The sequence below is a fragment of the Hippocampus bargibanti genome, linkage group LG11 (genome assembly GCF_051943395.1).
Source record: "Hippocampus bargibanti isolate YZ-2025 linkage group LG11, ASM5194339v1, whole genome shotgun sequence".
NCBI classification, from domain to species: Eukaryota; Metazoa; Chordata; class Actinopteri; order Syngnathiformes; family Syngnathidae; genus Hippocampus; species Hippocampus bargibanti.
The window spans coordinates 2092464-2118151 of NC_142744.1; the positions used below are offsets into that span (position 1 = coordinate 2092464).

General features: G+C 42.7%; 2 protein-coding genes and 1 long non-coding RNA gene across 5 annotated transcripts; 2 read left to right on the plus strand and 1 right to left on the minus strand.

Moving 5' to 3' along the window:
- Positions 1–424: 424 nt before the first annotated feature.
- On the plus strand, positions 425–1582 carry LOC148891086 (uncharacterized). Its single transcript, XR_016116477.1, has 3 exons — positions 425–805; positions 1187–1221; positions 1456–1582. It is a non-coding gene; the product is annotated as an uncharacterized LOC148891086 (long non-coding RNA).
- A 152-nt stretch (positions 1583–1734) lies between these two features.
- Positions 1735–7501, plus strand: ttc19 (tetratricopeptide repeat domain 19). Its single transcript, XM_089007559.1, has 11 exons — positions 1735–1870; positions 2382–2488; positions 2588–2664; positions 2733–2843; positions 3525–3563; positions 3628–3684; positions 4039–4100; positions 4191–4285; positions 5291–5454; positions 5918–6080; positions 7216–7501. The coding sequence occupies exons 1-11, from the start codon at positions 1752–1754 to the stop codon at positions 7377–7379; spliced, it is 1158 nt and encodes a 385-aa protein (XP_088863685.1). The 5' UTR covers positions 1735–1751; the 3' UTR covers positions 7380–7501.
- dhx9 (DExH-box helicase 9) lies at positions 7450–25355 on the minus strand. Of its 3 annotated transcripts, none has more exons than XM_089007555.1 (28): positions 25304–25325; positions 23987–24134; positions 23774–23914; positions 23567–23693; positions 22609–22760; positions 22364–22512; positions 21781–21827; positions 21530–21666; positions 21370–21459; positions 21136–21297; positions 20344–20421; positions 19046–19237; positions 17883–18024; positions 17735–17817; positions 17498–17654; positions 16506–16606; positions 15997–16210; positions 15818–15912; positions 15063–15136; positions 14573–14725; positions 13697–13857; positions 13105–13216; positions 12873–13034; positions 11887–12014; positions 10446–10675; positions 10256–10371; positions 9000–9200; positions 7450–7799 (listed from the first exon to the last, which is right to left on the minus strand). In XM_089007555.1, exons 2-28 carry the CDS (start codon positions 24089–24091, stop codon positions 7493–7495), a joined length of 3816 nt encoding a protein of 1271 aa, XP_088863681.1. In that variant the 5' UTR covers positions 24092–24134; positions 25304–25325; the 3' UTR covers positions 7450–7492. The 3 variants fall into 3 exon arrangements, with proteins under 3 accessions (XP_088863681.1, XP_088863680.1, XP_088863682.1); XM_089007554.1 differs by having other exon boundaries at positions 7451–7799; positions 25229–25355; XM_089007556.1 differs by lacking the exons at positions 22609–22760; positions 23567–23693; positions 23774–23914; positions 23987–24134; positions 25304–25325 and adding an exon at positions 21893–21934 and having other exon boundaries at positions 7453–7799; positions 22364–22381.
- Between the last annotated feature and the right edge of the window lie 333 nt (positions 25356–25688).

Consider the following 25688-nt stretch of genomic DNA (forward strand, 5'->3'; position numbering starts at 1 on the left):
TTTTGTTTACATTGTCTTGTCGATGAAAAGGTTTCTTCAGCCGTCTATCTATCTATCTATCTATCTATCTATCTATCTATATACATATATATACATACACACACAGGAATATAAATAAAGTCACATACATTTTTAAAATGATATAGTGTATTGTATATTTTTGGTAGTAAATTATGTTAGCAACAAACAACCTGAGGAGCCAATTGGGAGCCAAAAGAACCGGCTCTTTAAAAAGAGTTGGAATTCCTATTACTAGATGAAGCTAAGTGCCAAGTTAGTTTAAGACGATAAAAAAGGCAAACAGCACTTTCCAGGCATGACGAATCGATTGGTTTGAGCGGAACACACCTCACACGTTGTACCGCTGGGGGGCGGTCACGAACATTGTTTGCTAACCGCCACAAAAGAAGAAGTAGTAGCGGCACGAGGTTGTGAGAAGTTACGAGGAACAAACAACGCAGGCCATGTGTGTGTGTGTCTGGGGCTTTCTTTCAATCGAAATGAACTTTTTTTTCGTCCACATGTGTTAAATTTAAATTAATTAGCTTGGAATGGCAGAGCAGTTGACCGAAGATAACCGTGTTAGCTTAGCTACATTGCAGCAAACGCAATCGTGTAATCGTGCACAAAAGAAGATCGACGGTCTTTTGTGCAACTCAGGCAATGTTGACTTGAATGGTGTTGACAAGTGAAGACGTTTGATATAAAAAAAATGACCGTCCTACGGGAAGGAAAATGATTTTGATTACCTTTAAGCCCGGAAACTTCGGAGGAGCGACTGGCCTGGTTCCATGCTTGTTTCAAGGTAAACCGGGACAGTGAACGTGTCGCCATACATTCACCGCTCACGGAACCGACACCTAAAATAATCAACGTTTAAAAAATGAATACACGTTTACAACATTTTGTGGCATTTTTACATACTTTTTGACTGTTAAAGTTCTATTACATGTATTTTAAAAACGTCTATGGAGTTTGGTAAAATCACTTGTGTTGAATAGAGTTTGTGTAGAAGTGATGACCTAAAAGGCCGTCTGTATGCCCCTCCCCACAAGCAGTCTGTTCACAAGTAGGGGGGGGAGATGATGAAGACGTCTGAAGTGTGTTCTGATCTGCCAAATGTTACCCTTTCATGCCTCCCCCTCGAAGAAAAAATTCGGACTAATTTTGCTCTCCCCATTTGCAGATACACAAGCCTGACGAAGAAGCGACCACATAGCGGTGAGCAAGCGAAGGGGCAAGGGTCCTTTAATATGAGCTGAGATGATGTAAACAAAAGGCCGAATTGTAGCTGAGACTACCCGCCAGCAGTTTGTTCTCACGGCGGGGAAAAAAAGCTTTGACAAAAAATCGACCGAAGCGTTTATCTGATCATGTTTTCACTTGTTTGCAATGCTTTATTTTATCATATTGAGCGTGGTCAGGATTCTAAACTTTTTTCTTTTCTTATTTTAGAACTTCCTGTTTTGACTGCAGTCAAAAGTGCATCTTCTTCCAGCTGTGCACTTGGCTCATGTTTTTCTCTCACTTTTAAAATAAAGAATTTGAAAAAAATAAGCTTGTTTGTCTTCTAAGTTGCCAATACTTTAAAATAAAAAGAGAAAGATTTTTGTTTTCAAATATTTTTACGTAATTACAGTGAATAAATATAATTTAAGAAATTAGACGGCGTCGTCTGATCACATGAAATTGACGTTTAAAGGACGCGACGCGGTGACGTCACTTCCCGATAGAAATAATGTCGAGTAAAAATGGCGGTGACGTTCGCCCAAACGTTGAAACGAGCGTGCATGGTTATGTTTAGACGTCCTGTTTTGCGGCCAAACAGCTTTTTGTCGTCGCGTACCTTCGCGAACACTTCGCCGAGCAGGTGAGGACCAAATAACACCCGCGCCACAGTTTACGCGATCACTTCCTCTTGAAAACTGAAGGTCTTTTGGGCAACGTGATGACGTCACATATCGCGACGAGTTTATATTACATTCGGTTCTCGTTAAACGGAAACATAATTGCAAAGTAGCAGCACAAACACACACGAACGTCTTCGGGAGCACTTATTCATATTAACACACTAATTGGAAGCGAAATTGTGACATTTGTGAATAAGGACAACTGTGATTGGTTATGTGAAATAGTACAAATTATTAATCTAGTATGTAATTAGTACTGTATTAGCAGAAAACATTCAAAAGGCTGTAATATTGATTTGAAAGAGAGGCACGTTGACTGACTAAACAATAACAATTTCATGGACAAAATAATAAGTTAATTTAACGTAAAACTATTTGTGATGGACTTGCTATCCCTGACGTTAACATTACCTGTCAATCACTTGAGCGCGGTCTCTCGATTTGTTGCTATAATACTCGTGGTACATTCAGGATCGTTGGAATTTGTAAAATTACTGCTGTGACATCACAAAGAGAAGAACGGGGAAAGAAAGATGGAAGAGACAAATGCAGAGGAATATGGACGCTGCCAGCAGCAGGTATTCGATGTCAACCTGTCCAACACCTTTTTCTGAGTGTTTGTTCTCTTTTTTGTTTTGTTTTATTTTCTTAACACGTTTTATTTCCTGTCATGTCAGCCTTTGGATTCTTTGGCTCATCCGAGGAGCCTCCGAGCAAAGAGGAGGAGCTGATTCTTCTTCTAAAGAAAGCCAAGGTAGTGAAATGACACCCTTACGTGCACTTGCCTGATGACCTCCATCCGTCATGTGACCTATTCCTCAGCTCAGCATGTTAAGGGGTGAACTCGAGGCAGCGTCTTCCTTCCTACATGCCGCCGCCGCCATGGCGCAGCGGGAACGCCACCGTCCTGCCATCATCTACACGTACAGCCAGGTGCGAAAAGCTGACTTATTATTATTATTATTATTATTGTGTAATGAGGATCATTTTATGTTACTTCCGGGTTGAATGAACGCTGGCGCATGTGGCTGCCACTGCTCACCCACAGAAAAAAAAACTTATCCTGTGACTGTAACCTTGAGAGTTTTGAAAGACGCTTACAAATTAAATGGATTATTATTATTATTATTAACGGCCTTGAAATGGCGGAATCACAAGGACAATATAATAATAATAATAATAATAATAAATTAAATTTCTTAGCGCCTTTCAAAACTGTCAAGTTCACTTTACAGTCACAGGATCAGTTTTTCTGTGGGTGAGCAGCGGCAGCCACACGCGCCAGCGTTCACTCAACCCGGAATAATTCGAAGATAGAAAGCTAGCTAATAGAATGCTAGGTAGCTAATAGATAGCTAGTTAACTAGATAGCTAATATGTTTCCTGGCTCAAATAGCTAGCTGTCTAGCTAGCTAGCTAATAGAATGCTAGATAGCTAGCTAACTAGATAGCTAATATGTTTCTGGACTCAAATAGCTAGCTACCTATATTGCTAATAGCTAGCTCTCCAGCTAGCTAGATAGCTAATAGATAGCTTGCTAGCTAGATAGCTAATATGTTTCCTGACACATCTAATTGCAAATGGCTGAAGAGTTGCTAAATATGTCTCCTTAGATGGCTAACCTGGCATACGTTCAAGGTCATCTGACTCAGGTGAGTCGGCATTTGATCGGTTTTATTTTGGCTTTGCTGCCATTCCAACTTATCACCCCTATAGGCCGAGAAGCTTTTCAAGGCGGCTATGAGCTATATGCTAGCAGACGGGATGCCGGAGGTGAGTCACCTTTTAATAGTAATAATACATTTCATTTATAAGCGCGTTTCAAAATTCTATAGGTCATTTTACAGTCACAGGATATTTTTTTTTCTCTGTGGGTGAGCAGAGGCAGCCACATGCCAGCGTTCACTCAACCCAGAAATAACTCAAATAGATCAAAAGCTAACTAGCTAATAGATAACTATTAGATAGCTAGTTAGGTAGCTTTTCGGGTTTTCCCCTCAGTGTCCTCCATCTTCAGAGGTTTCATTCGCAGCTATGTAGCTAACAGCCGGATAGCTAGCTAGCTAGCTAGCTAGCTATACAGCGAAATAGCTAATAGAATGAAAGGATTATATTCCCATTTTCCAGGACGACAACGCCTTTGTGGAGATGTCCCTTAAACTGGCCACCATGTATGCCCAAGAGAATAAGTAAGAAAGATGCCAATCAATCAATCAATCAAGGATGCCAAGATTCGATCAATCACATGTGGCTTGACCATGTTTGTGTGTTTGTGTGAGGGCGGAGCTAGCCGACCACGGTTTCAGGTTCTGTTTGGAGACCCTGGAGGCCAAAGTGCAAAAGCTTCAGGAGACGCCAGCAGACCAATTGACAGGTGAGCACAACTTTGACAATGCCATTCTTGAAAAGTTCATTAAATTATGTTTTTAATAATAATAATAAATTTCATGTCTAAGCGCCTTTCAAAACTCTCAAGGTCACTTTACAGTCACAGGATAAGTTTCTGCGGGTGAGCAGCGGCAGCACACGCGCCAGCGTTCACTCAACCCGGGAGTAACTCAGATAGAAAGCTAGCTAGCTAATAGATAGCCATTTAGCTAACTAGATACCCAGCCAGCTAATAGATAGCAAATTGATAGCAAATAGCGAGCTAGCATACGAGCAAAATTGATAACAAAGGCAGTTTAAGAAAAATAAATCAATAAAACGCGCCAGCGTTCATTCAAATCGGAAGTAACTCAAATAGATGGAAAGCTAGCTAGCTAATACATAACTAATAGATAGTTTGCCAAACAGCTAACTAGATAGCATGCCAGGTAATAGATAGTTAGCTAGATAGCCAGCCAGCTAAGAGATAGCAAATGGATCCCAAATAGATAGCAAATAGCTAGCTAGCATATGAGCAAAATTGATAACAAAGGCAGTTTAAGATAAATAAATAAAACGCACCAGCGTTCACTCAACCCAGAAGTAGCTGAAATAGATAGAAAGCTAGCTAGCTAATACATATTTAGCCAAATAGCTAACTAGATAGCATGCCAGCTAATAGATAACTAGCTAGTCAACCAGCTAGCTAATAGATAACAAATAGATAGCTAGCTATCATATGAGCAAAATTGGTAATAAAGGCAGTTTAAGCTTTGTTCGGCGGAAAAATCCGTGCATTTGGACAGTCTGCGGATGGATGCATGTCGCGGCTTGGAATTGAAGCGGATTTACAGTACGTGGGACAGGAGATGTGTGACAATGCCTTTTCGTCAATGGATGCAACAGCTTCGTGTTTGCTTTCAACATTTAGCTCGTAGCAGACATGCACATTTCACCATGATGACCCTGATCCACTGGTAAAAAGGACACTTTGATCCTCTGCCCCCCTCAGAAGCCGATGAGGTTCTGCGAAAGGACACTCGTCTACTGCTGGGTCTGTGTTTGGACTCACACGCTCGCTACCTGGCGTCCAAAAAGCAACTGACGCAGGCTGCCGCTAACTACCGCAAAGCGTTGGACATCTGCCGGCAGGAGCAAGGGCCGCATCACCATCAGGTAAGGGATAATAATAGAATAATACATTTCATTTATAGGCGCCTGTCTAAACTCTCAAGGTCACTTTACAGTCACAGGATAAGCTTTTCTGCGGGTGAGCAGCGGCAGCCATACGCACTAGCGTTCACACAACCCGGAATAACTAGAAATAGATAGACGTCCTCTAGTGGTCAATCGTTGAATTGCACCTCATTAAAAATATCAATTCCATGTCGTTTTTGCATTTTTTTTCCCACTTATAAATTATCCTGCGGGCCTGATCAAACCTCCTTGGGGCCGGTTCCGGCCCACGGGCCGTATGTTTGACACCCTTGCTCGAAACAGTAACCCAACTCTAACTCTATGGGGCCTCTTTGCAATTTTTTTCATGATACTAGTGCAGCGTGTTCTACCGAAGACAAATCCCTTGTGTTTTCTACATTTGGTCAATAATGATGATTCTGATTCTATTCGTCACCCACAGACACTGGTCCTAATGAGCGACTTGGCCACCATTTTGGATATGCAAGGTCGCCACGACGACGCCTTGGCCCTGCTCCGTCAAGCGGTGGACACAGGCAGAGTCTCAGGACACGAGGACATTCACGTCCTCCTGGCCAACATGGCCACCATCCTGCTGCATGCAGGTGATTTGATGACAAGAATTAATAATAATGATGATATGATAATAATAATAATAATCCATTTCATTTCTAAGCGCCTTTCAAAACTGTCAAGGTCACTTTACAGTCAGTTTTTCTATAGGTGAGCAGTGGCAGCCACACGCGCCAGCGTTCACTCAACCCGACAGTAACTCAGATAGAAAGCTAGCTCACAAGCTAATAGATAGCTAATAGCTAGATAGGCAGCTAGATAGCAAATAGAGAGCCAGCTAGTCAGCTCGCTAGCTAATAGCTAGAGAGATAGCCAGCTAGGTAGCCAGCTAGCTAGCTTGATAGCTAGCCAACTAGACAGCGTACCAGCATGATTAATATATGCTGGTACTCATATATATATATATTAGCTAGCTGGCTGGCGATTGGTTATATATTAGCTGTGTATTGGCTAGCGAGCTGGCTGGCTATTAATAATAATAATCAATTCCATTTATATTTATATTATATTTCATATATATATATATATATATATATATATATACAGTAAAGTCTTGTTATATCGATATTCTCGGGAGTCGGAAAAAATATCGATATAACCAGACTATCGATATATCCGATCCTGCGGGCATGTAATTTTCTCCTTGAGTTCATAGAAATAGTATCGTAATAAGCAGTACTATCGATATAACTAGACTTTACTGTATATACATATATATACAGTATTTATACTTTATATAGATTAGCTAACTGGCTGCCTGACTAGCTGGCTACTTAGCTGCCTATCTATCTGCTATCTGGCTGGCTAGCTAGCTATCTCGCTGGATATCTATTAGTTATATAGCTAGCTATCTATTAACTATCTATTAGCTAGCTAGCTTTCTATCTATTTGAGTTACTTCTGGGTTGAGTGAACGCTGGCGCGTGTGGCTGCCGCTACTCACCCACAGAAAAACTTATCCTGTCACTGTAAAGTGTCCTCGAGAGTTTTGAAAGGCGCTTATAAATGAAATGGATTATTATTATTATTAATAGCCAGCCAGCTAGCTAGCCAATACACAGCTAATATATAACCAATAGCCAGCCAGCTAGCTAACTAGCTAATAGCCAGCCAGCCATCTGATAGCAAATAGCCTACTTACGTATCTTGAATGGGTTTCATCCTCAGGTCGCCACGACGACGGAATTCGGATGTTCCACGAAGCGCTCGATCTGGCGCGGAAAGTCGACGACAGCAACGCGATTCGGCACATCTTGCGAGGCCTCGGACGTGCCACCGAGACAACCCAGGACCACTCTGAGGGAGAGGAAGCTGAGCAACGTGGAGCTTAAATCAGGGTCAAAGGTCGACTTTGGATGTGGAGAATAAAGAACCATGAACAAAAAATTGGTGATTTATTGACGAAATACAAGCAAAGTAGACAATTGGGTGGAAACATCTCCTCTTAATATCCTCCTCGGCCCCCGTACCCTCTTCCTCCTCCGCCGTATCCTCCTCCTCCGCCATATCCTCCTCCTCTGCCGTATCCCCCTCCTCCTCCACCATATCCCCCTCCTCCGCCATATCCCCCTCGTCCCCCTTGGTAGCCCCCGCGCCCTCTGTTATAGCCTCCTCCGCCATAACCACCTCCACCTCTGTAACCTCCTCCTCCTCCTCTATACCCTCGGTAGGGACCACCACCTCCACCACCCTGGTAGCCTCGTCCTCTTTCAAAGCGTCCCATCTTGGGGGGTCGAGGGCCGTCGCCCATCCTGCAACGAGTGAATTGAGTGAATTAGCTTGCTGAGTAGCACGTTTTGATGAGTGTTAGCATCGCATTTAATATTGGATTTTTAATCAGAAAAAACTCCCCATTGTTTTTTTCCAAACTGCCTGCAAACCAGTCAAAAGTTGTCAAAGTCAAGGCCCCGGGGGCCAAATCTGGCCCACCACATCATTTTATTTGGCCTGCGAAAGCAAATCAAACTTGTGAAAATCCATGCTCATCAATAAAACTAGCTAGCGGTTGAGCTACCTAGCAATCATGGTAGGTAGCGATCAAACCAGTTGATTAGCTTGATCGCTAGCTATTTAGCAAACGAGCTAGCGATCAAGCTAGTTAGCAATCGAGCTAGCTAGTTAGGGATTGTGCAAGCTAGTTAGCGATTGAGCTAGCTAGCAATCCATCCAGTTAGCGATCGAGCTAGTTAGTGATCGAGCTAGCTAGTTAGGGAGTGTGCAAGCTAGTTAGCGATTTAGTTAGCTAGCAATCCATCGAGTTAGCTAGTTAGCGATCGAGCTAGTTAGTGATCGAGACGGTTAGCGACCGAGCTATTTAGCGATCAAGCTAGCTAGTTAGCAAATAAGATAGTTAGCAATCAAGCTAGTTAGCAATCGAGCTAGTTAGAGATCGAGACGGTTAGCGACCGAGCTATTTAGCGATCAAGCTGGCTAGCGATCAAGCTAGCTAGTTAGCAAATAAGATAGTTAGCAATCAAGCTAGTTAGCAATCGAGCTAGTTAGAGATCGAGACGGTTAGCGACCGAGCTATTTAGCGATCAAGCTGGCTAGCGATCAAGCTAGCTAGTTAGCAAATAAGATAGTTACCAATCAAGCTAGTTAGCAATCGAGCTAGTTAGCTGTATTTCTATTTGGTGGTGTCAAAGTCCAGGCACGGGGGCCAAATCTGGCCCGCCACATTTTATTCGGCCTACGAAAACGTGAAATTCCATGAAACTTGCTCAAGTCCAAACCAAATTTTCAAATATGTAAACCACAATAGCAGTAATTATTCTTGACTTTAAATTTGAAAACTAGTTATAAATTTGTTGCGCACTGTATATGTAATATGTGTAAGGGGATGCAACATGCTAATGGCTTCCCCAAATTCATAACGCCCCCCCCGAGAGGAAACCGTAACTACAACGAGGCCTGCGGCAAACGTGACTTAGCTTTCTATCGCGTTAGCTCACCTGTGGTTGGAAGCGGTCATGTTAATTCCTGCCACAGAAGGTTTGGAAAGGAGTCTGATAAGGTTGAGCAACCGCTGGTTGCTTTGGTCCATCTGGTTGATGTATTGCGGATCTTTGCTCACGTTCACCACCACAGCTTCAAGCGCTGCCCGGAGACCCAGGATGTGGCCCGCCGTCTCGTGAGGGATCCGCAGCTTGATCCTGAACGCATCACGTGAAACGTTACATACCGTTGGGCTTTGTTGACAATCGGTGAGTCATTCAATACTTCAAGGCAACATGGGGGGAGTTTTGGTGGACATTTATTATAAGAATAATAAATTTTAGGCAATTTTCCCCCTAGCACGGGAAATAAATGTGATACAGATGGAATTTTGAAAGAGATTAGACAGAATAAGAAATTATCATAGTTAAAAGTTTCATGCTGTTATATGCTTAGTCAACATGTGTGACTCGAATACACAATTGAAGCACAGACAACCTGGGGTCAATCTGAGGTCAACAGACACAGCAAGTTAAACTTAGGAAACTCCTTCATCACAGGAGTAATTTACTTCACAGGAAGAGCTCATTAAACCAGGTTACAAATTTATCAGTTCATGGAAGAGACAATGTTTTATTATTATTATTATTAGTCTCGCAATGGAGAAATTTACATTTCACAGCAGCAAAGTTATGAAAGAAGTAGAAACACCAAAATACATGAGCTGCTGTATATTTGTTACATTACTAATTCATTTTTCGTGTAATTTTACATTATTTTTAGTCGTAAATTAATTTAAACAAAAACTAAAGATCCATTTGGGAGCCAAAAGAGCCAGTTAGGAGAGCCGAGCCAAAACAACCGGCTCCCTAAAGAGTCGGTATTCCCATCACGAGTGTGTGTGTGTATGTGTGTGTGTGTGTATATATATATATATATATATATATATATATATATATATATATATATATAAAAACTGAGGACATTGGTTGTGATGATACGTTCTTCAGAGTTCATCATTATCTGCACATTTCAAATTTGAACTAATTAGCCGTGGCAACCCCTGAAAGGGAAAAGCCAAAAGGAAAAGAAGAAATGCAGAAAAAAACATTATGATTAAAAATCAGTGACTCATAATTTAGTGAGGAGAGGGATTTTAAAGAGCTAAACGCGGCTCCCAAAACGGAATCTAACTTCTATTAACGACACATTCCAACAGCGCTAACAAATAGCCACATGTAGCAGCTAGCTAATTAGCAATTCCGTCTCTCACCAGTCATCCAGCTCGACCACTTCTCCATTGGACGACACCTTCTTGCAGGCGAAGAGCAGAAGCTGCAGAGCGCTAACCAACGTCATCCCTTTGGCGGAGATGGCTCGAGTGCGGATCTGAAAAGGTCGCAACAAGGTCATTCCGGAGCGCACGTAACGCTCACGCGACATGCTGAGGAAGCAACTCTGACCTTCTCGCTGAAGACGAAGAAAGGTGAAGGGTAGTTGAGGTCGTGGTTTGTGAAAGGACAGTTGACGGAGGATTTGTGGATGAGGGCGTTTCGTCCTTCGGTGGTGAGGATCTTCCTTTTCTCCTTGTGGAAGCAAACGTTGGGATAGGCGCCGTACGTCAGGAGGGACACCACCACATCCAAGTTGTTGTCTGGTCCCGTTGCCGTGAACATCTGCGTCATCAGGCACTCTGACAACCACACGTGCACACAGACGTAGAGGTAAATAAATAAATAATAATAATAATAATAATAATAATAATAATAATAATAATAATAATAATGTGCCTTTCAAAACTCTCAAGGAAACTTTACAGTCGCTGGATATTTTGTGTGCGGGTGAGCAGCGGCAGCCATTTGCGCCAGCGTTCACTCGAACCGGAAGTAACTGAAATAGAAAGAAAGCTAGCTAGCTAGACATTCGCTGAAAAAGGCGCTTATAAATGAAATGTATTAGTATTAGCAATTAGCTGGCTAGCTAGATAGCTAGCTTATAAATGAAATGTATTAGTATTAGCAATTAGCTGGCCAGCTAGATAGCTAGCTAGCCAGCTAATTACTAATACTAATACATTTCATAGCTAGATAGCTAGCTAGCCAGCTAATTACTAATACTAATACATTTCATTTATAAGCGCCTTTCAAAACTCTCAAGCTCACTTTACAGTCACATGTTAAGTTTTTCTGTGGGTGAGCAGCGGCAGCCACATGGTCCATAAAGATATGTACATGTACAACTGGAGAGAATTCGACCTACATTACGACAAAAATGTTCGTTTGTACCGTTGTTCGTAACTCGAATGTTCGTAAGTAGGGGAGTATCTGTATTCCACTGTATTTTGGACAGCCGCCCTCATTTCATGTTCATATAACTCCAGACTCTCATATCATTTAGGAATTAGAGTCGAAGGTTTCTAACGTTGTACTGAATATTTATGTAAAGCTGTTGGCCCCTTTTTGTCCCATCTTTGGATCCAAAAGTCAAAAGATTTGGTGAGTTTAGGGTAGGAGAACCCCATAAAGCTAGGATACAACAAGCTAGCTAGCAGGTAGGTTACGCCCTGATAGTAACATTAGCTGAAAAAGGCGCATCCGTGACACTCTGACGAAGGCGAAAGTACACGCCGAAACATGTTAGGTCATTGAACACCTAAAAACCCCACTGTTTGTAAGAAAATAATCCGTTTTAAATTAGATAATAAGGCGATAGTATGAGAACTTAACACAACTAGCTAGCTAGCTAGCTAGCGTTGAGAGATGTAGGAAACAGATTGCCCATTTCAAGGTAACGGTGAGTAGTTTTACACGCCCACTTTGTGTCTTTGTGTTGTCATATTATTTGTTATTTAGTATTTAGTTGTTAAATAGATTTATTAGATTGAAATATTTTGTAACCAGCTACCTTCCGGGAATCCAGAGTTGACCAGGATTTCCTTCAACTGGACTTTGGCCTCCCAGGTCATCCGCAAGGTGGCCATGTTGAGACGTTTGTGTTCACAGAAATGGGTTTCCGCATCCTCGCCGTTAATCCTGAAAAACAAGTAAAAGGGGAAGTGCAGTGATACATTAGTTTACGGACTTAATTGGTTCCCAGAAAGTGTGTGTAAGGCGAAAAGTTCATCTGCCGAACATTCATTTCCCATAAGAAACCATTACAATGATAATAATCCGTTCCGGGGTCCCCATAAAACGTAATTTTCTACTAAATAAGCCTTAAAAATACACAAAATAGACATTATTTTATGCATAAAAAATGTGCTATTGTATTGTAATGAAAGAAATAAACAGTACTGGATAATCAAGTCATTTTATTGACCTTAGTGATGGTCGTTTATGTAGTTGCCTCTTAATGATATCCGAGTGAAGTTGCCGTGCTTTCTCGGTGATAATACCCTCACTCACACCGTCCCCTGCTAGCTGCTTTTCATTAATCCAAATCAACAGAAGTTTTTCATCCTCTTCTATTGCCTGATACCGTTGTTTAGACAACACAGAAACAACCTTAGCCACACGTAGCAACGGTCGACTTAGCATACTGGTACTGGGACGCTAAGTTACACAAACGCACACCATGTTCGTGTTTTTCGATATCTTCTTCTGCTCGACCGTGATTTTCTTTTGTGTCCTCTTTGGCTTAACATTAGTCCGTGGTTGGTTCTTTTTCGGTCACAAAAAAAGCAAAAGTACTCCACTTGATAACCAACCACGTCTGCGCTGACCATGTGTTTCCCCAAAACTAGTCCGTATGCCAAGATTAAATTCTCGCCAATTTAATGGTCGTAAGGCGAAAAGTTTGTTAGCTAAAGCGTTAGTAAGCCGAGGTATCACTGTATCAGGGGCGGGGGGGGGGTGTCGTTGACATGCAACCGCCAGTGACGTCACACCCACCTGATGTCATCCCAGGCCTGGAAGACGGACAAGAGCGCCACGTGGTCCGAAAAGCGGCTGCCGGCGAAGTTTCGGTGGACGAACCCCAGGCGCTTCCCCTCGCTGATGAACGGTTCTTGGAAGCAGGTCGCCGCAGAGATGGTGCACATGGCGTCGCCCACGCTGGAAGGCAAACACACGCGTCAAGGCAGGGATAAAAATGGCCGGCAACAGGAAGTGGAGGACTACTGACCCGAATATGCAGCCCATGATCATCATCTTCCCCAGACGAGGCTCGATAGGCAAACGGGCCAGGATGCGTCCCAGCGGAGTCAGTTCATCGTTTGAGTCCAGCGCATCCAGTTCTGTGCACAAACACAGTGAGTTAGCTAGTTAGCTGGCTGTCTATTGGCTCTGTGTTGGCTATCAATTAGCTGGCCGGCTATCTGTTGGCTATCCATTAGCTGGCCGGCTATCTGTTGGCGATCAATTAGCTAGCCGGCTATCTTTTGGCAATCAATTAGCTAGCCGGCTATCTGTTGGCTATCTATTAGCCAGCCGGCTATCTGCTGGCGATCAATTAGCCAGCCGGCTATCTGTTGGCTAGCTAGCTTTTTATTTATTTGATTTATTTATTTATTTGAGTGAACGTTGGCGCATGTGGCTGCCACTGCTCACCCACAGAAAAACAGATCCAGTGACTGTCAAGTGACCTTGAGAGTTTTGAAAGGCACTTACAAATGAAATGTATTATTATTATTATTATTATTATTATTATTTATTATTACTATTATTATTATTAATGTGTGCATGAAAACATGTATTGAGGGGCGGCGGCCTCTCACCTCTAAGCGTGTGCTCAGCCTCAATGACAGCATCCAATGGCGGCGGTTCAATCGCTTTGGACAGGAAGTGGCCGATGGCGCCCAGCCTCAGCAACTTAATGCTCAGGGCGACTTCATGAAGAGGAGTCCGAAAGATCTCCGGTGTCATATGGGTCTCCAGCCTAAAAAAACGCGCACAAATAGTTAAAGGACAACCAACACCATTTTTTTGTTTGCTAACCGACATCAGAAAAACGTTTTATAGCATCTAACATACCCAAAACACGCAGTATGATATTTTTATTCAAATGCAAAATTGACTTAAAGTGTCCCAAAACGGCCACAAAATGAGCTTGGAAACTGGGGAGATTCAGAAAGTCCCGCCCCCTTGTTCGTGACATCACGCCAGGATACTCCTTTACAAACTGCCCTGCTCCAGAATCAAAACAATGGCTTCAGAGAGTTTAGATTCGTAGAAGATGCTTTCTTGTTACTCATCCAGTTACGAATATGATTCAAATAGTTCTGAAGAGGAAAGCATACATGTTTGCAATCGAGTCCTTCTGTATCAATTTGAGCCGCCTGAACTCCAATGTAGCGTCCCAGAAAATGCACAAGATGGCGCACAAGCTCCATTGGAAATGGGCTGATTTTGTCCACTGGGAATTTGTGTCAACTAGTATCAAATAGTAGTCTTGGTTGTTTTTTTTCCTTCTAATTTCGCCATCTACACGGAAGTCCCCAAAATGCATTGTGTGTTGCTTTCTCGGTCAGGGGCGTTTCCAGACGTGACGTCATTTGAAGTGATTTTACAAATGATGGACGCAACTTGTCCGGAGGTGTCGGTTGTCCTTTAAATTACGATGGTGATAGTCACCGTAGCGGACGTGATTATACCTTTCGAAACGTGCCCGACTACAGAGGTGAAAAGCGAATCCGGCTCGGACTCGACCAGCTCTTCCTTTCCTTTGCTCCAGGTTGGTTTTGGAGGCCCACACGGTGGCGTAGTTCGTCATGTTGTTGTGGGACGTGAACAGTTTTACCTTCTGCCTGCACAAACACAAAAATAAACACTGCATTTTATCTATTGAACTAGCTAGATCTTGAGATAGCTAGCAATCGTGGTAGCTAGCGATCAAGCTAGCTGGTTAGCTATAGAGCTAGTTAGTTAGCAATCGAGCTAATTAGCAATCAAGCTAGTTAGCGATCGAGCTAGTTAGTTAGCGATCGAGCTAGTTAGTTAGCGATCGAGCTAACGAGTTAGTGATCGAGCTAATTTGCGATCGAGCTAGTTAATGATTGAGGTAGCTAGTTAGCGATCAAGCTTGCTACTTAGCAATCGAGCTAGTTTGGCTTCCCCAAATTCATAATGTGGTCCAGAACTTACTTGCAGGAATCAATGACGTAGACTACGTCATTGATGGTGATGCTGGTCTCCGCAATATTGGTAGACAAAATTACCTGCGGGGACAAAACAGGGCTTTAACTTTACGCGGTAACGTTAATAATCATAATAATAATAATAACAACCACAACAATAATCATAATAATAATAATAATATTAAAAAAATAAAATACAAAAATAATAATACATAAAATAATAATAACAATAACAACAATAATAAATAATATATAAAATAATAATAAGAATAAAAATAATAATAAATGAAATAATAATAATAATTAACCAAAAAATAAACAAAACCCCCAAAAATTCGGGAATGGCACTCCACAAATTGCTGAAATACTCCTTAACTTGTGCCGATAAAGCGCTGGTCAGACCTCTGGCAATGTTTTTCCCTTCCACGAGGAGGAAGAATTTGCCTTTTGTACTGCAGCCCCCATTTCAAGCTCAGATAACTCCAGACATATAACTTCGGAATTAACTCTTTTTTTTTTTCCTGAAGAAGAGAGTATACGGTCTGACCAGCGCTTTATTGGCACCCTGCCTGCAAGAAAAAAAACAAACCCCAAACAAATTCGGGAAAGCTTTTCAATTTTTGAATACATTTGGGAATGGCAGTGAATGAGTTCATAAAAGTTAAGGAGTATTTTATTAATTCATGTCGTGAAAATTCAACAACGACAACAGCAACTTGTCTCATTGCCCGCAAGATGGCACCCATAAGTGACGTCACCAACCTTGGTGATGTTTTCCGGCACGGGCTCAAACACGAGCCTTTGCTCCTCCCGGGGTACCTGGGAGTGAAGTGGGAGGATCCGATAACGATTTCTATCTGTAAACAAAGACGGACAATCACCAGTCAACAAAATGATGATTGACAAGTGACTTCCCACACTGCCGTGTGATCTTAACATACTGAAGTGGGGGTTGCACTCCAGGTGGCGCTGCATGGCGTAAATGAGATTCCATCCAGGTAAGAAGACCAGGACGGCCCCCGAAACCTGCAGCGTCTCAATATATTTGAGCAGAGCCTCCACCAGCTCAAAGGACATCTCCTTCTCGCTCAATTGCGCCATGTAGCGCTTGGTATCCACTGAGTACTCGGGCCCGCAAATCAGGTTGCAGTTGACCTGCAAAGAAAGGCATTGACGGTCACGCGACAACTGTGCGATGGGGTGGTGCTAGGCCACGGGTGTCAAAATCAAGGCCCGGGGGCCAAATCTGGTCCGCCGGATGATTTTATTCGGTCCGTGAAAGCAAATCAAGCATGTTAAGTGCCATGATGCTAGCTAAAGCCCCAACCAAAATTTCAAATGGTGCCATTTAAAGCACAATAACAGTCATTATTTTTGACTTCAGACTTAATAACTAGTTAAAAAAATGAGTTTGACACCCTTGTCCTGAATGCCAGGTGGGGATACTTACGTCTTCTTCTCCGCCGCCTTCCTCGTCTTTGTCTCTTTTCTTACGCTCTAGCGGAGGTGGCACAAAGTTGGTCATTTGGATGCAGTCCTCCAGGAAGTAGTCTGGATTGTACACAACACAATAAAACCAAAGTTTAGACTTATGTAAAAAACACATTAAATAATAATAATAACAATAATAATAAGAAGAATTGGAATAATAATAATAATAAGCAGCATAATAATAATAATAATAATAATAATAATAATAAGAAGAAGCAGAATAAGCAGAATAAGAATAAGAAGAAGAAAAAGGAGAAAGAGGAATAACAAGAAAAGGAAAAAGAAGAAAAAGGAAAAAGAGGAAGACGAAAAAGATGAAGAAAAAGAAGAAAAAGAAAAAGCAAAAGAAGAAAAAGCCAAAGAAAAAGAAGAGGAAGAAGAAGAAAAAGAAGAATTTTGATGATCTCCTTCTTCTGCTTGACCGTAATTTTCTTTTGCGTCCTCTTTGTGTTGACTAACACTAGCCTGCGGTGGAGTCTTTTTCCGGCCCATAATGGCAAAAGTACTCCACTGGATAACAAACCACATCTGCACTCAATGAAATGGAGATGGGGCGAAAACGAGTCCGCAAGCCAACACCTCGTTCGTGTTTTTCGATGATCTTCTTCTACTCTTTTGTGTCTTCTTCGCCTTAAAACTAGCTTGTGGTGGGGTCTTTTTTGGTCCCATAATAGGAAAAGTACTCCACCCGATAACAAAGCACATCTGCACTCAAAGGGAGTGTGGGAAAACGAGTCCGCCAGCCACCGTGGTGTTCCGTGTGGTTTGGTTCGTTTGCCGAAAAACTAGTCGGTATGCCAAGATTATATTCTCGCAAATTTAATCTTCGTGAAGGCGAAACGTTCGTAAACTAAAGCATTCGTAGGCCAAGTTATCACTGTACGGTACATATTTTTGGTTGCGATTTGAATTGTTCCGATAAATTCTCAAAAGGTTCCCTCCCGTCCTTACCTTGCACGGAGAAAGTGCGTCCGAACACTTCAATGATGGGGCAGTTGAAGAAGTACTCTTTGAACATGGTGGTGTCGATCGTAGCGGACATGAGGATGATGCGGACCTGCGGGTAGGCCTGGACCACATCCCTGAGGACCACCATAAGGAAATCCGTCTAGAGACGCACATACGGACAATAAAGGTGAGCGAGGAAAAAAGCAGGGTGGGAGGGTTCCCAAAATGGCGCCGGCTCACGTTGAGGTCTCTCTCGTGGATCTCATCCACAATGACGTGGCTGATTCCTCGAATTCCTGCCTCCAGTTTCCTCAGAAGGACGCCTGAAGGAGAAAGCAAACGTTGCAACGTCGTAGTTTGATCTGTAGAGGGCGCTGTCCTTACGTACCGATGGTGCAGAAAAGAATGCTGCCGTGGGGGCGGGGCAAGATGGACTCAAAGCGGACGCTGTAGCCGCAGCTTTGACCCAGATCTTCCGCCCTCTCCATGGCCACGCGCTCCGCCACCGACACGGCGCTGATGCGTCTGGGCTGAATACAGAAAAAAAAAAAGTAGAAAAGACTGAAAGTACACAAACTACTAGACCACAGGTGTCAAAGTCAAGGCCCGGGGGCCAAATCTGGCCCGTCACGCCATTTTGTTCGGCCCGCGAAAGCAAATCTAACTTGTGAAATTCCATGATGGATGCTAGCTGAAGTACCAACAACAAAATTGTAATTGTCGTATATAAACCACAATCAACCCGGAAGTAACTCAAATCGATAGAAAGCTAGCTAGATAGCTAATTGATAGCTATCTAGCTGGCCAGCCTAGATAGCTATTTAGTTAGCTATCCAGACAGCTAATAGATAGCCAGCTATCTGTACAGATAGCTAATAGATAGACAGCTAGATAGCTAATAGATAGCCAGATAACTAGCTAGCCAATAGATATCCAAGACAAGCCAGCTGGATAGATAGCCAACTAACCAGCTAGCTAGCTAGATAATAATAATAATAATAATAATAATAATAATAATAATGATAAATTTAATTTCATAATCAGAAAAATCAGAATCAGAAAACCTTTATTCGTCCCACAATGGGGAAATTTGCAAAATTTCTAAGTGCCTTTCAAAACTCTCAAGGACACTTTACAGTCAGGGGATTTTTTTTTTGTGCGGGTGAGCAGTGGCAGCCATTCGCGCCAGCGTTCACCAAGAGATAGCCAGTCAGCCGGATCGATAGCTAATAGACAGCCAGCTAACTAGCTAGCTAATAATAATTTTCGCAAATGACATCATTGATTTGCTTTCGTGGGCCGAATAAAATGATGTGGCGGGCCAGATTTGGCCCGCGGACCTTGACTTGGACACCTGTGTACTAGATTATAAAAACATTTTACAAATCAATTAAGACTTTTAACGTGTTTCGGATGGATTTATAAAAGCAAAATCTCTGTGTAAGGTATGCTACTATCACGTTTTACTTCCACCAGGCCGCAGCGACGTTCAAGTTGAAGCAAACAGAAAGTGAAAAGGAAGTAAAGTAGACACGGATGACCAAGTGTTACCTGCGTGACCACGATGTTGCAGTCAGACGCTTTCCCCGCCTTGATGAAGCGGTCCAGGATGAACTGAGGAACCTGAGTGGTCTTCCCGCAGCCAGTCGCTCCTCTGATGATCACCACGGAGTTGTTGTCCATTGCGGACATGATGTCTTCCTCAAATTGCTTGACGGGTAGCTGCTCGCGTTCGCTAAGCATCTGTGCAATAACAACGTGTGTCCATATTGTCCTCTGATTACATTGCGTTGATTCCAGATGTGCGTTTTCGTTTTGAAACATTGAACCAATCACAGGTCAGCCATTATTTGTGATCAGGGTCGAAAATCAACCTGGACGCCTTCACAATCAGTTCTGCAGGCCCTGTAGCTTAAAATATGTGTTGATAAAACGGTTGTTTGAACCAATCGGATTTCGAGTTGGCGACTCCAAGGTCTTTTCGCAGGTCTTATTTCTTGGCTAACGCTACCCTCTAGTGGAATTGTAATGAGTTATAAAATAGTTACAGGTATTAAAGAACAACCGACGTCTTCGGACAAGTTGTGTCCATAATTTGTAAAATGGCTTCAAATGACTTCTACTGAGCGCATTTTACAAAGATTCCAGCGCATATAACTATATTTTACGTTTTAAAACTCGCGCTGAATATTCCGGAAGTCTTGTTTTTGAGTTGGTGACGAGTCCTCACCCTACGTCACTGAAGGAACGCCCCTGACCGAAAAAAAAGACGCATTGTAGCAGTCCTTCCATCACGTCAATGTATTTTGCTGTACTTGTTTGGTCTGAAAACTTTGTGTTGCACCAAAAAGAGGCAGAAGAGGGCGACAAAGCTCCGTGTAAGGAATTAATCAGCTTGTGGAAACGGGCTGATTAATTCCTTACACGGAGCTCTGTGGATATTTTCTGCCTCTTTTTTGGTGCTACATTTCCCCCCTTATTGCCTCAAAATTGCACCTTTAAAATTGTCCTTTAAGAGTTGGATTGATTCAGAAGTAGCACTACTGAAGGCCTAGCTGTGAAATGCACAGCTAGCAACTGATAAGCAGATCATACTAAAATAGTGTCCTCGGCATGGGTTTAAAAGTAATGAAGCTAATTTAGCTACTTTTTTTTCTCGAACTTGATAGTTTTTGAGCAGATTTCTGTGTTTGATATCTTACCACTTTTGGCACAGAGAACAGGAAATACATTTCTAAATTCAGACAAGATGATAATTTCAGAATGTCACGCATTCCGTGACATTTTTAAGTTCACAGCCTTGAGATTTTTCTTCGGCTAAAAAAAAAAAAAAAGCCGTAAAAAGGTACCTTTAGAAGGTCGTTGTCGCGCTCCAGCCGCTCCATCATCTCATGCTGAAGGTCCTTACTGATCTGCTCAGGAGTCAACTGTAGCAAAATGGAAGCAAAATGATGGATGGAATCGGTGACAACAGCGCGACAGCTTTTCTTCTATTAGCCTAGCGAATTTAAGCATATGAACTCATTCACAAATTTATTGGGGAATTGAAAATATGACGTAGAGCGTCCACAAATAACCCGCACATGCCATCTGTCCACTTGATGCAAAAAGCTATCAACCCAGCTAAACAGAACACAATTGATGAGGAACAAGGTAAAATTATGGCAGAGAAAGCACCTACAAGGAATCATTCCTCAAGATGGTGAAGGAAGTCTACGTTCCTCATCAAGTGTTTAATGCTGATGAAAGCGGCCACTCCATTCCATCAAGCCATCAACGACCATCACAAAGGTAAATAAAACGACTTTATTATACAGTACAGTTTATTTCTTAAATTATAATACCATAGCACATTTATTATACATAAAATAAGGTATAGTTTGTGTAGTTTTAAGGCTTAGAAAATTAGAAAATTATGTTTTATGGAGACCTGGGAACGGATTATTCTCATTTTAATGGTTTCCTGCAGGAAATTATTTTTTGGGATACACACTTGTCGCCTTACACACTCTGTCTGGGAACCAATTAAGTTCGTAAGCCAAGGTATCACTGTAGTTTAATGTCATATATGCGCAGTGAATTCCCTTATTCGGACACGGAAGCTAACAAGTCAATACTCAACCCCCCCCACGTTTACTCACAAAAGCCAGCGGCCCCTCGTCGATGTTGCTACTGGTCCAGGGATTCCAGTTGACCTGCGGGGGCGACCACGGCACCACGCCAGCGCCAGTCTGCCGCTGAGAGGGCTCAAATCCCGCCATCTTGGCTGAAATCAACGACACTGGCTCGCTGGGGTTTTCGGGCTGAACAGGAAGTGGTCATTAGTAGCGCATCGATGAGGATGGTAGGTGGGTGGTGGGTTCAGAGTGACTCACAGGTGGAGGAATTTGTACTCCAAGCTCGTCGGCGACGACGCCAAGCTGCTGTTGGAGGTCAGCAGACACGTGCACATCATAGACTTCCAGCTAGCGGTGGATACAAGGTAAGCGTAGGAGTGAGAAATGAAGACTCCGAAGCGATTGTGTGTCAACGTACAGTTTCTCCTTCCTTCTTCTTGGTGATTCCTGTGTATGCCTCCAAAATGCCCAAATGGTACAGCTGGCGCACCAAAGACAATGCGCAGGACTGGGCCGCTAGCTTCTTGTTGGATCCGTGTTCGCGCGCAGTCACGCCTGCAGGAAGTGCACAAAACGTGTCATTAGCCATGTCTTGACAATGATTGAATGAATTCTTTCAGGTCACGTGATTGGTCAATTTAGCCCATAGGAGAAATTGTGAAATCTTACGGCGGCCAAGTTGTCGGACGAACAGCTGCATCTCGGTGATGAAGCTCCTGCACGGACATTTAAAAAGATTCATTGGAGTGTCATGTGTCAGACGAGCTGTCAATCAACTCACCTGACTGTGTTTACTTTTGTGTGTTTTTCTGCCGGACTTCATCTTAAAAGGGCAGGAAGAGGGGGGGGGGGGTAATGGCCTCTCCAGTGGTTAGGGGAATGGGGGGGAGGGGCGGGGTCCGGCGGAGACAGCGTCATCAGAACAGATCTCAAAACACCACCAGAACGCTTTAGCATGTCTAAAGCTATTCTCGTGTCTTCCTAATATGGTTCTGATGACGCCGGGCCGCCCGACATCCGTGATCCGGCAGAAAAACACACGCTGGCTAGAAAGGTCAAAGGTCACCAGAAGCGGACAAGCAGCAACGCTGGAATGTCGGATCGGATCAGATCAGATCTGAGGCCCACAGTGGTTCTTAAAGAAGTTCCAATGAGAACCTTGAAGAACCAGGTGTGGCCTTCAAGTTTGTTTTCAGAGTGCGGTTGCTACTCGTCCGTCTGGACTTTTGCGCTTCGAAGTTCCACTGCAGACCTGTTGTGGTCCGGCCCCACTTGGCTGTATTTATACTCGGCGGTGGTCTTCTCCTTCTGGAAGAACTGGTTGAGACGGGCTTTGGCGTTCTCCAGGGTCCAGTTGCCATGAAGACTGGCATTCAGGTCCACTTCCTCTGACTCCAGAGTCTGCGGGGCGGACCAAAAAAAAAAAAAAAAAAAGCCCAGCAAACGGGTTAGCTTCCCTTGTTGTCGTTCCAGTGGAACAATTGGGCGTCATCCTACCGCCTGAGCTTCCTCTTCATCCCGCTTGGCGTAATAATCCTTAAGGTTGGCGCCGCGTTCCCAATCAGCTCCAGGTGCTGGTTCGGGTCCTCCGTAACCACCAGAGAAGCCACCTCCAGGTACTTCCGGAGCTGAACAGGGCCCGCGCTCCTCTGCAAATCAAAAACAAAAGGTGCTACAGACTATCCGAGGTGGCTCCTATGGTGGAAAAGGCTTCAAAGAACAACTTTTGTGACGATTCGTCAATTACTATTTTCCTAATCAATTCCTGGTTTATGACTCTTGAACAATTTGTCCACATGGTCAAATATAGACATCACCAGAACGACAATCATCTTTATTGGCCAAGTATGTAGAACACGACTGGCGAAGAAGCTGTTTAAATGTCTCCTGGATTTGGTGCCTATGGATCGATAGCGCCTGTCTGATGGGAGTCGCTGGAAAAGGTGGTGGGCAGGGTGTGGAGGGTCCAGTCAGATTTTCCGCGCACACCCGATTTATAACCCCATTTTATTCAAACGATAAAGGCACAATACAGTGATACCTCAGTTTACAAACTTAATTGAAAAGTGTGTCTTCCAAACATTAATTTTCCATAGGAAACCATTAAAAATGAGAATAATCTGTTCCCAGGTCCCCATAACACATCATTTTCTACGAAATAACCATAACCTTGCCCATCCCCTGTCTGATCTACTTCAAATCTCTGTTCCCTCGATTGCAAGCGTGCATTATAAAAATTAGAAATGACGTTTTTATTTAATGCATAAGTTTATTTTTCACTTCACTACAGTACAAAAGCATGCTGAACCCAATGAGAAAATCACATTCATAGATCCCCCATTTATTGCCCCTGCTTCATGCGCCGGATCGGATATATCGATAGTACGGTTATATCGATATTTGTTCCGACTCCCGAGAATATCGATATAACGAGACTTTACTGTATTATTTTTACCTTGCTCCGCCTTTACAACCAAATGAGGAGGCAGCGGACCACCAGATGGCAGATTTCCTAACGAGGCTGTGGCTCCTGCGTCAGGCTGATCGCTGCCCGGCATCTGTACCTGGCTTGCCATACCCACCTGCCCGGAGAAACCCACCCGTTTTCATATAGAATCGGAACTTTTGATGTGACGTAGGACTGTATAATTGCGTGACTCACCCCAAGTGCTGGAACCTCAGCGGCGCTAATTTCTCCCATTCGAACCAGAAAGTTGACAAAGTCCCGAGCGGCGTTGGACTGAGCATCCTTCTTGTTGGTAGAGTTGCCCATCCCGGTGTAGTTGAAGCCGTCCACACGCACCTGAAGGTAGATGCACACGCCACAATATGAGTCGAACATGATTGTGAACTTTGTGCGTGTTTGTGAACACACCTCGCACAAGAAACGGTTTTTGGTCCCAGCGGCTCGGATGTCATAGTTGGGCGTTAACCTTTTTTTGCCACACCAGGCATACAGGAAGTTCTTGATGTCCGCCATGGTAAAGCAGAGGGAGCGTCCGTCCTCTCTTCACGCACCAAAACTGCCCAAGCAAAAAACAAATGATTGTTATTTTTATCACTTGTGTTGAAGTGGAAGATAGCTCAAATAATTAGATAATTCACATTGCATTAATATTAGTAGCCTTATGCTTGTTTTTTTCAAATACAGTGAACCATTGTTTATCGCGGGAGATACGTTCCAAAAATAGCCCGCGATAGGTGAAATCCTAAGTACAATGTAGTCAGCTTTTTTTTTTGACAATGCAAAACTGTACATAGTGCAGAATGAAACAAAAAAACTCTTTTTTTAATCGTTCAAAGCCAGTGCGTTTGATTTCATTCTGCTTTGTTTGCAGTGTGGTTTGTTTTACTTTCTTTGTTTGCACATTTGCATGCCATTAATAAAAAAAAAGTCCCCTGAAAAAAAATCCGCGATGCACTGAAGCCGCGATAAGTGAACTACGAGGTAGCGAGGGATCACTGTACTAGCAATCTTGATTAAACAAAGAATAATAGCCGGAAAAATACAACTAATGTCAAGACCAAATACATTACCATTTACAGATATCCATATCCATACAAATACCATTTCCGACGATTAATAGGCAAAAATGACAATACCTGTTCGTGTAATTTAGCGCTAACTAATGCTAACAGTAGTTGCAGCAGCACTGAACGAACAACACAAAATTAAATGACAATGAAATTCATCGATGCGCGCTGTAAAAGGCACAACATTCTTTAATAAAATGCACAAAATGATTTAATTCTTGACAGATGCAAAGCATACTGTCTATTTCTTGTATTCCTTCGAATTGTAGCAACAGCAAGCATTTGTAGCATAGCATATTAGCATTCTTTGCTATTGTGTTTCATTTGAGAATTTTAGCTGCGACCGCAATACATCCAAACATCCTGATCTCATCCGTTTTCCGACATTTGGCATGCAATTCCCGAATTGAAGTAACGTGCTTTGAACGACTTCAATGAATGAGTTCAAACAAAAGAATTAGAGCCGGTTCGCCCATTTTCAGATCGCCTGCCTTGCGCGTGCGACTTTTAGCGACGTGTCGCGTCTCCTTTGCATCGATTAACCTCACGAGCGAACTATAACTATAAAATATTTATCACTCACGTTTATTGTTGCTGCACGTCAAGATCAAATGTGGAACAAGTTTAGTACAAAACTGTATTATTGACGAAAGCTCACGCTGTCTCTCTCCGGGGTATGCTGGTTGATCTCGTCTTCTTCGGCTTCGTTCTGATTTCACGGACGTGTTTCTTGCATTGCTGCCACCTACTGGTTGGGTGATTATGATGACGTTATTTAAAGCCCAATGAATAATAATAATAATAATAATAATAAAATAATAATAATAATAATAATAACAATAATAATAATAATAATAATAATAATAATAATAATAATAATAATAATAATAATAATACATTTCAAGCACACTTTACACAGGATATTTTTTTCCGCGGGTGAGCACCGGCTGCCAGACCCGCCATCTTAACTCAACCCGGAAGTACAGTAACTCAAATATAAAACGATAAGCGGCAATGTCATCCATTCAGAATAATAATAATAA

Bases quoted from the DNA above. Each gene is read 5' to 3' on its own strand.
- ttc19 (XM_089007559.1), top strand. From the start codon at position 1,752: ATGGCGGTGACGTTCGCCCAAACGTTGAAACGAGCGTGCATGGTTATG. The intron at 3,564-3,627 runs GTGAGTCGGCAT...TCACCCCTATAG, and splicing joins TTCAAGGTCATCTGACTCAG to GCCGAGAAGCTTTTCAAGGC. The intron at 5,455-5,917 runs GTAAGGGATAAT...CGTCACCCACAG, and splicing joins AAGGGCCGCATCACCATCAG to ACACTGGTCCTAATGAGCGA.
- dhx9 (XM_089007555.1), bottom strand. From the start codon at position 24,091: ATGGCGGACATCAAGAACTTCCTGTATGCCTGGTGTGGCAAAAAAAGG. The intron at 22,761-23,566 runs GTAAAAATAATA...TTTGATTTGCAG, and splicing joins GGTTGTAAAGGCGGAGCAAG to AGGAGCGCGGGCCCTGTTCA. The intron at 18,025-19,045 runs GTAACACTTGGT...TTCTGTATTCAG, and splicing joins GCAACATCGTGGTCACGCAG to CCCAGACGCATCAGCGCCGT.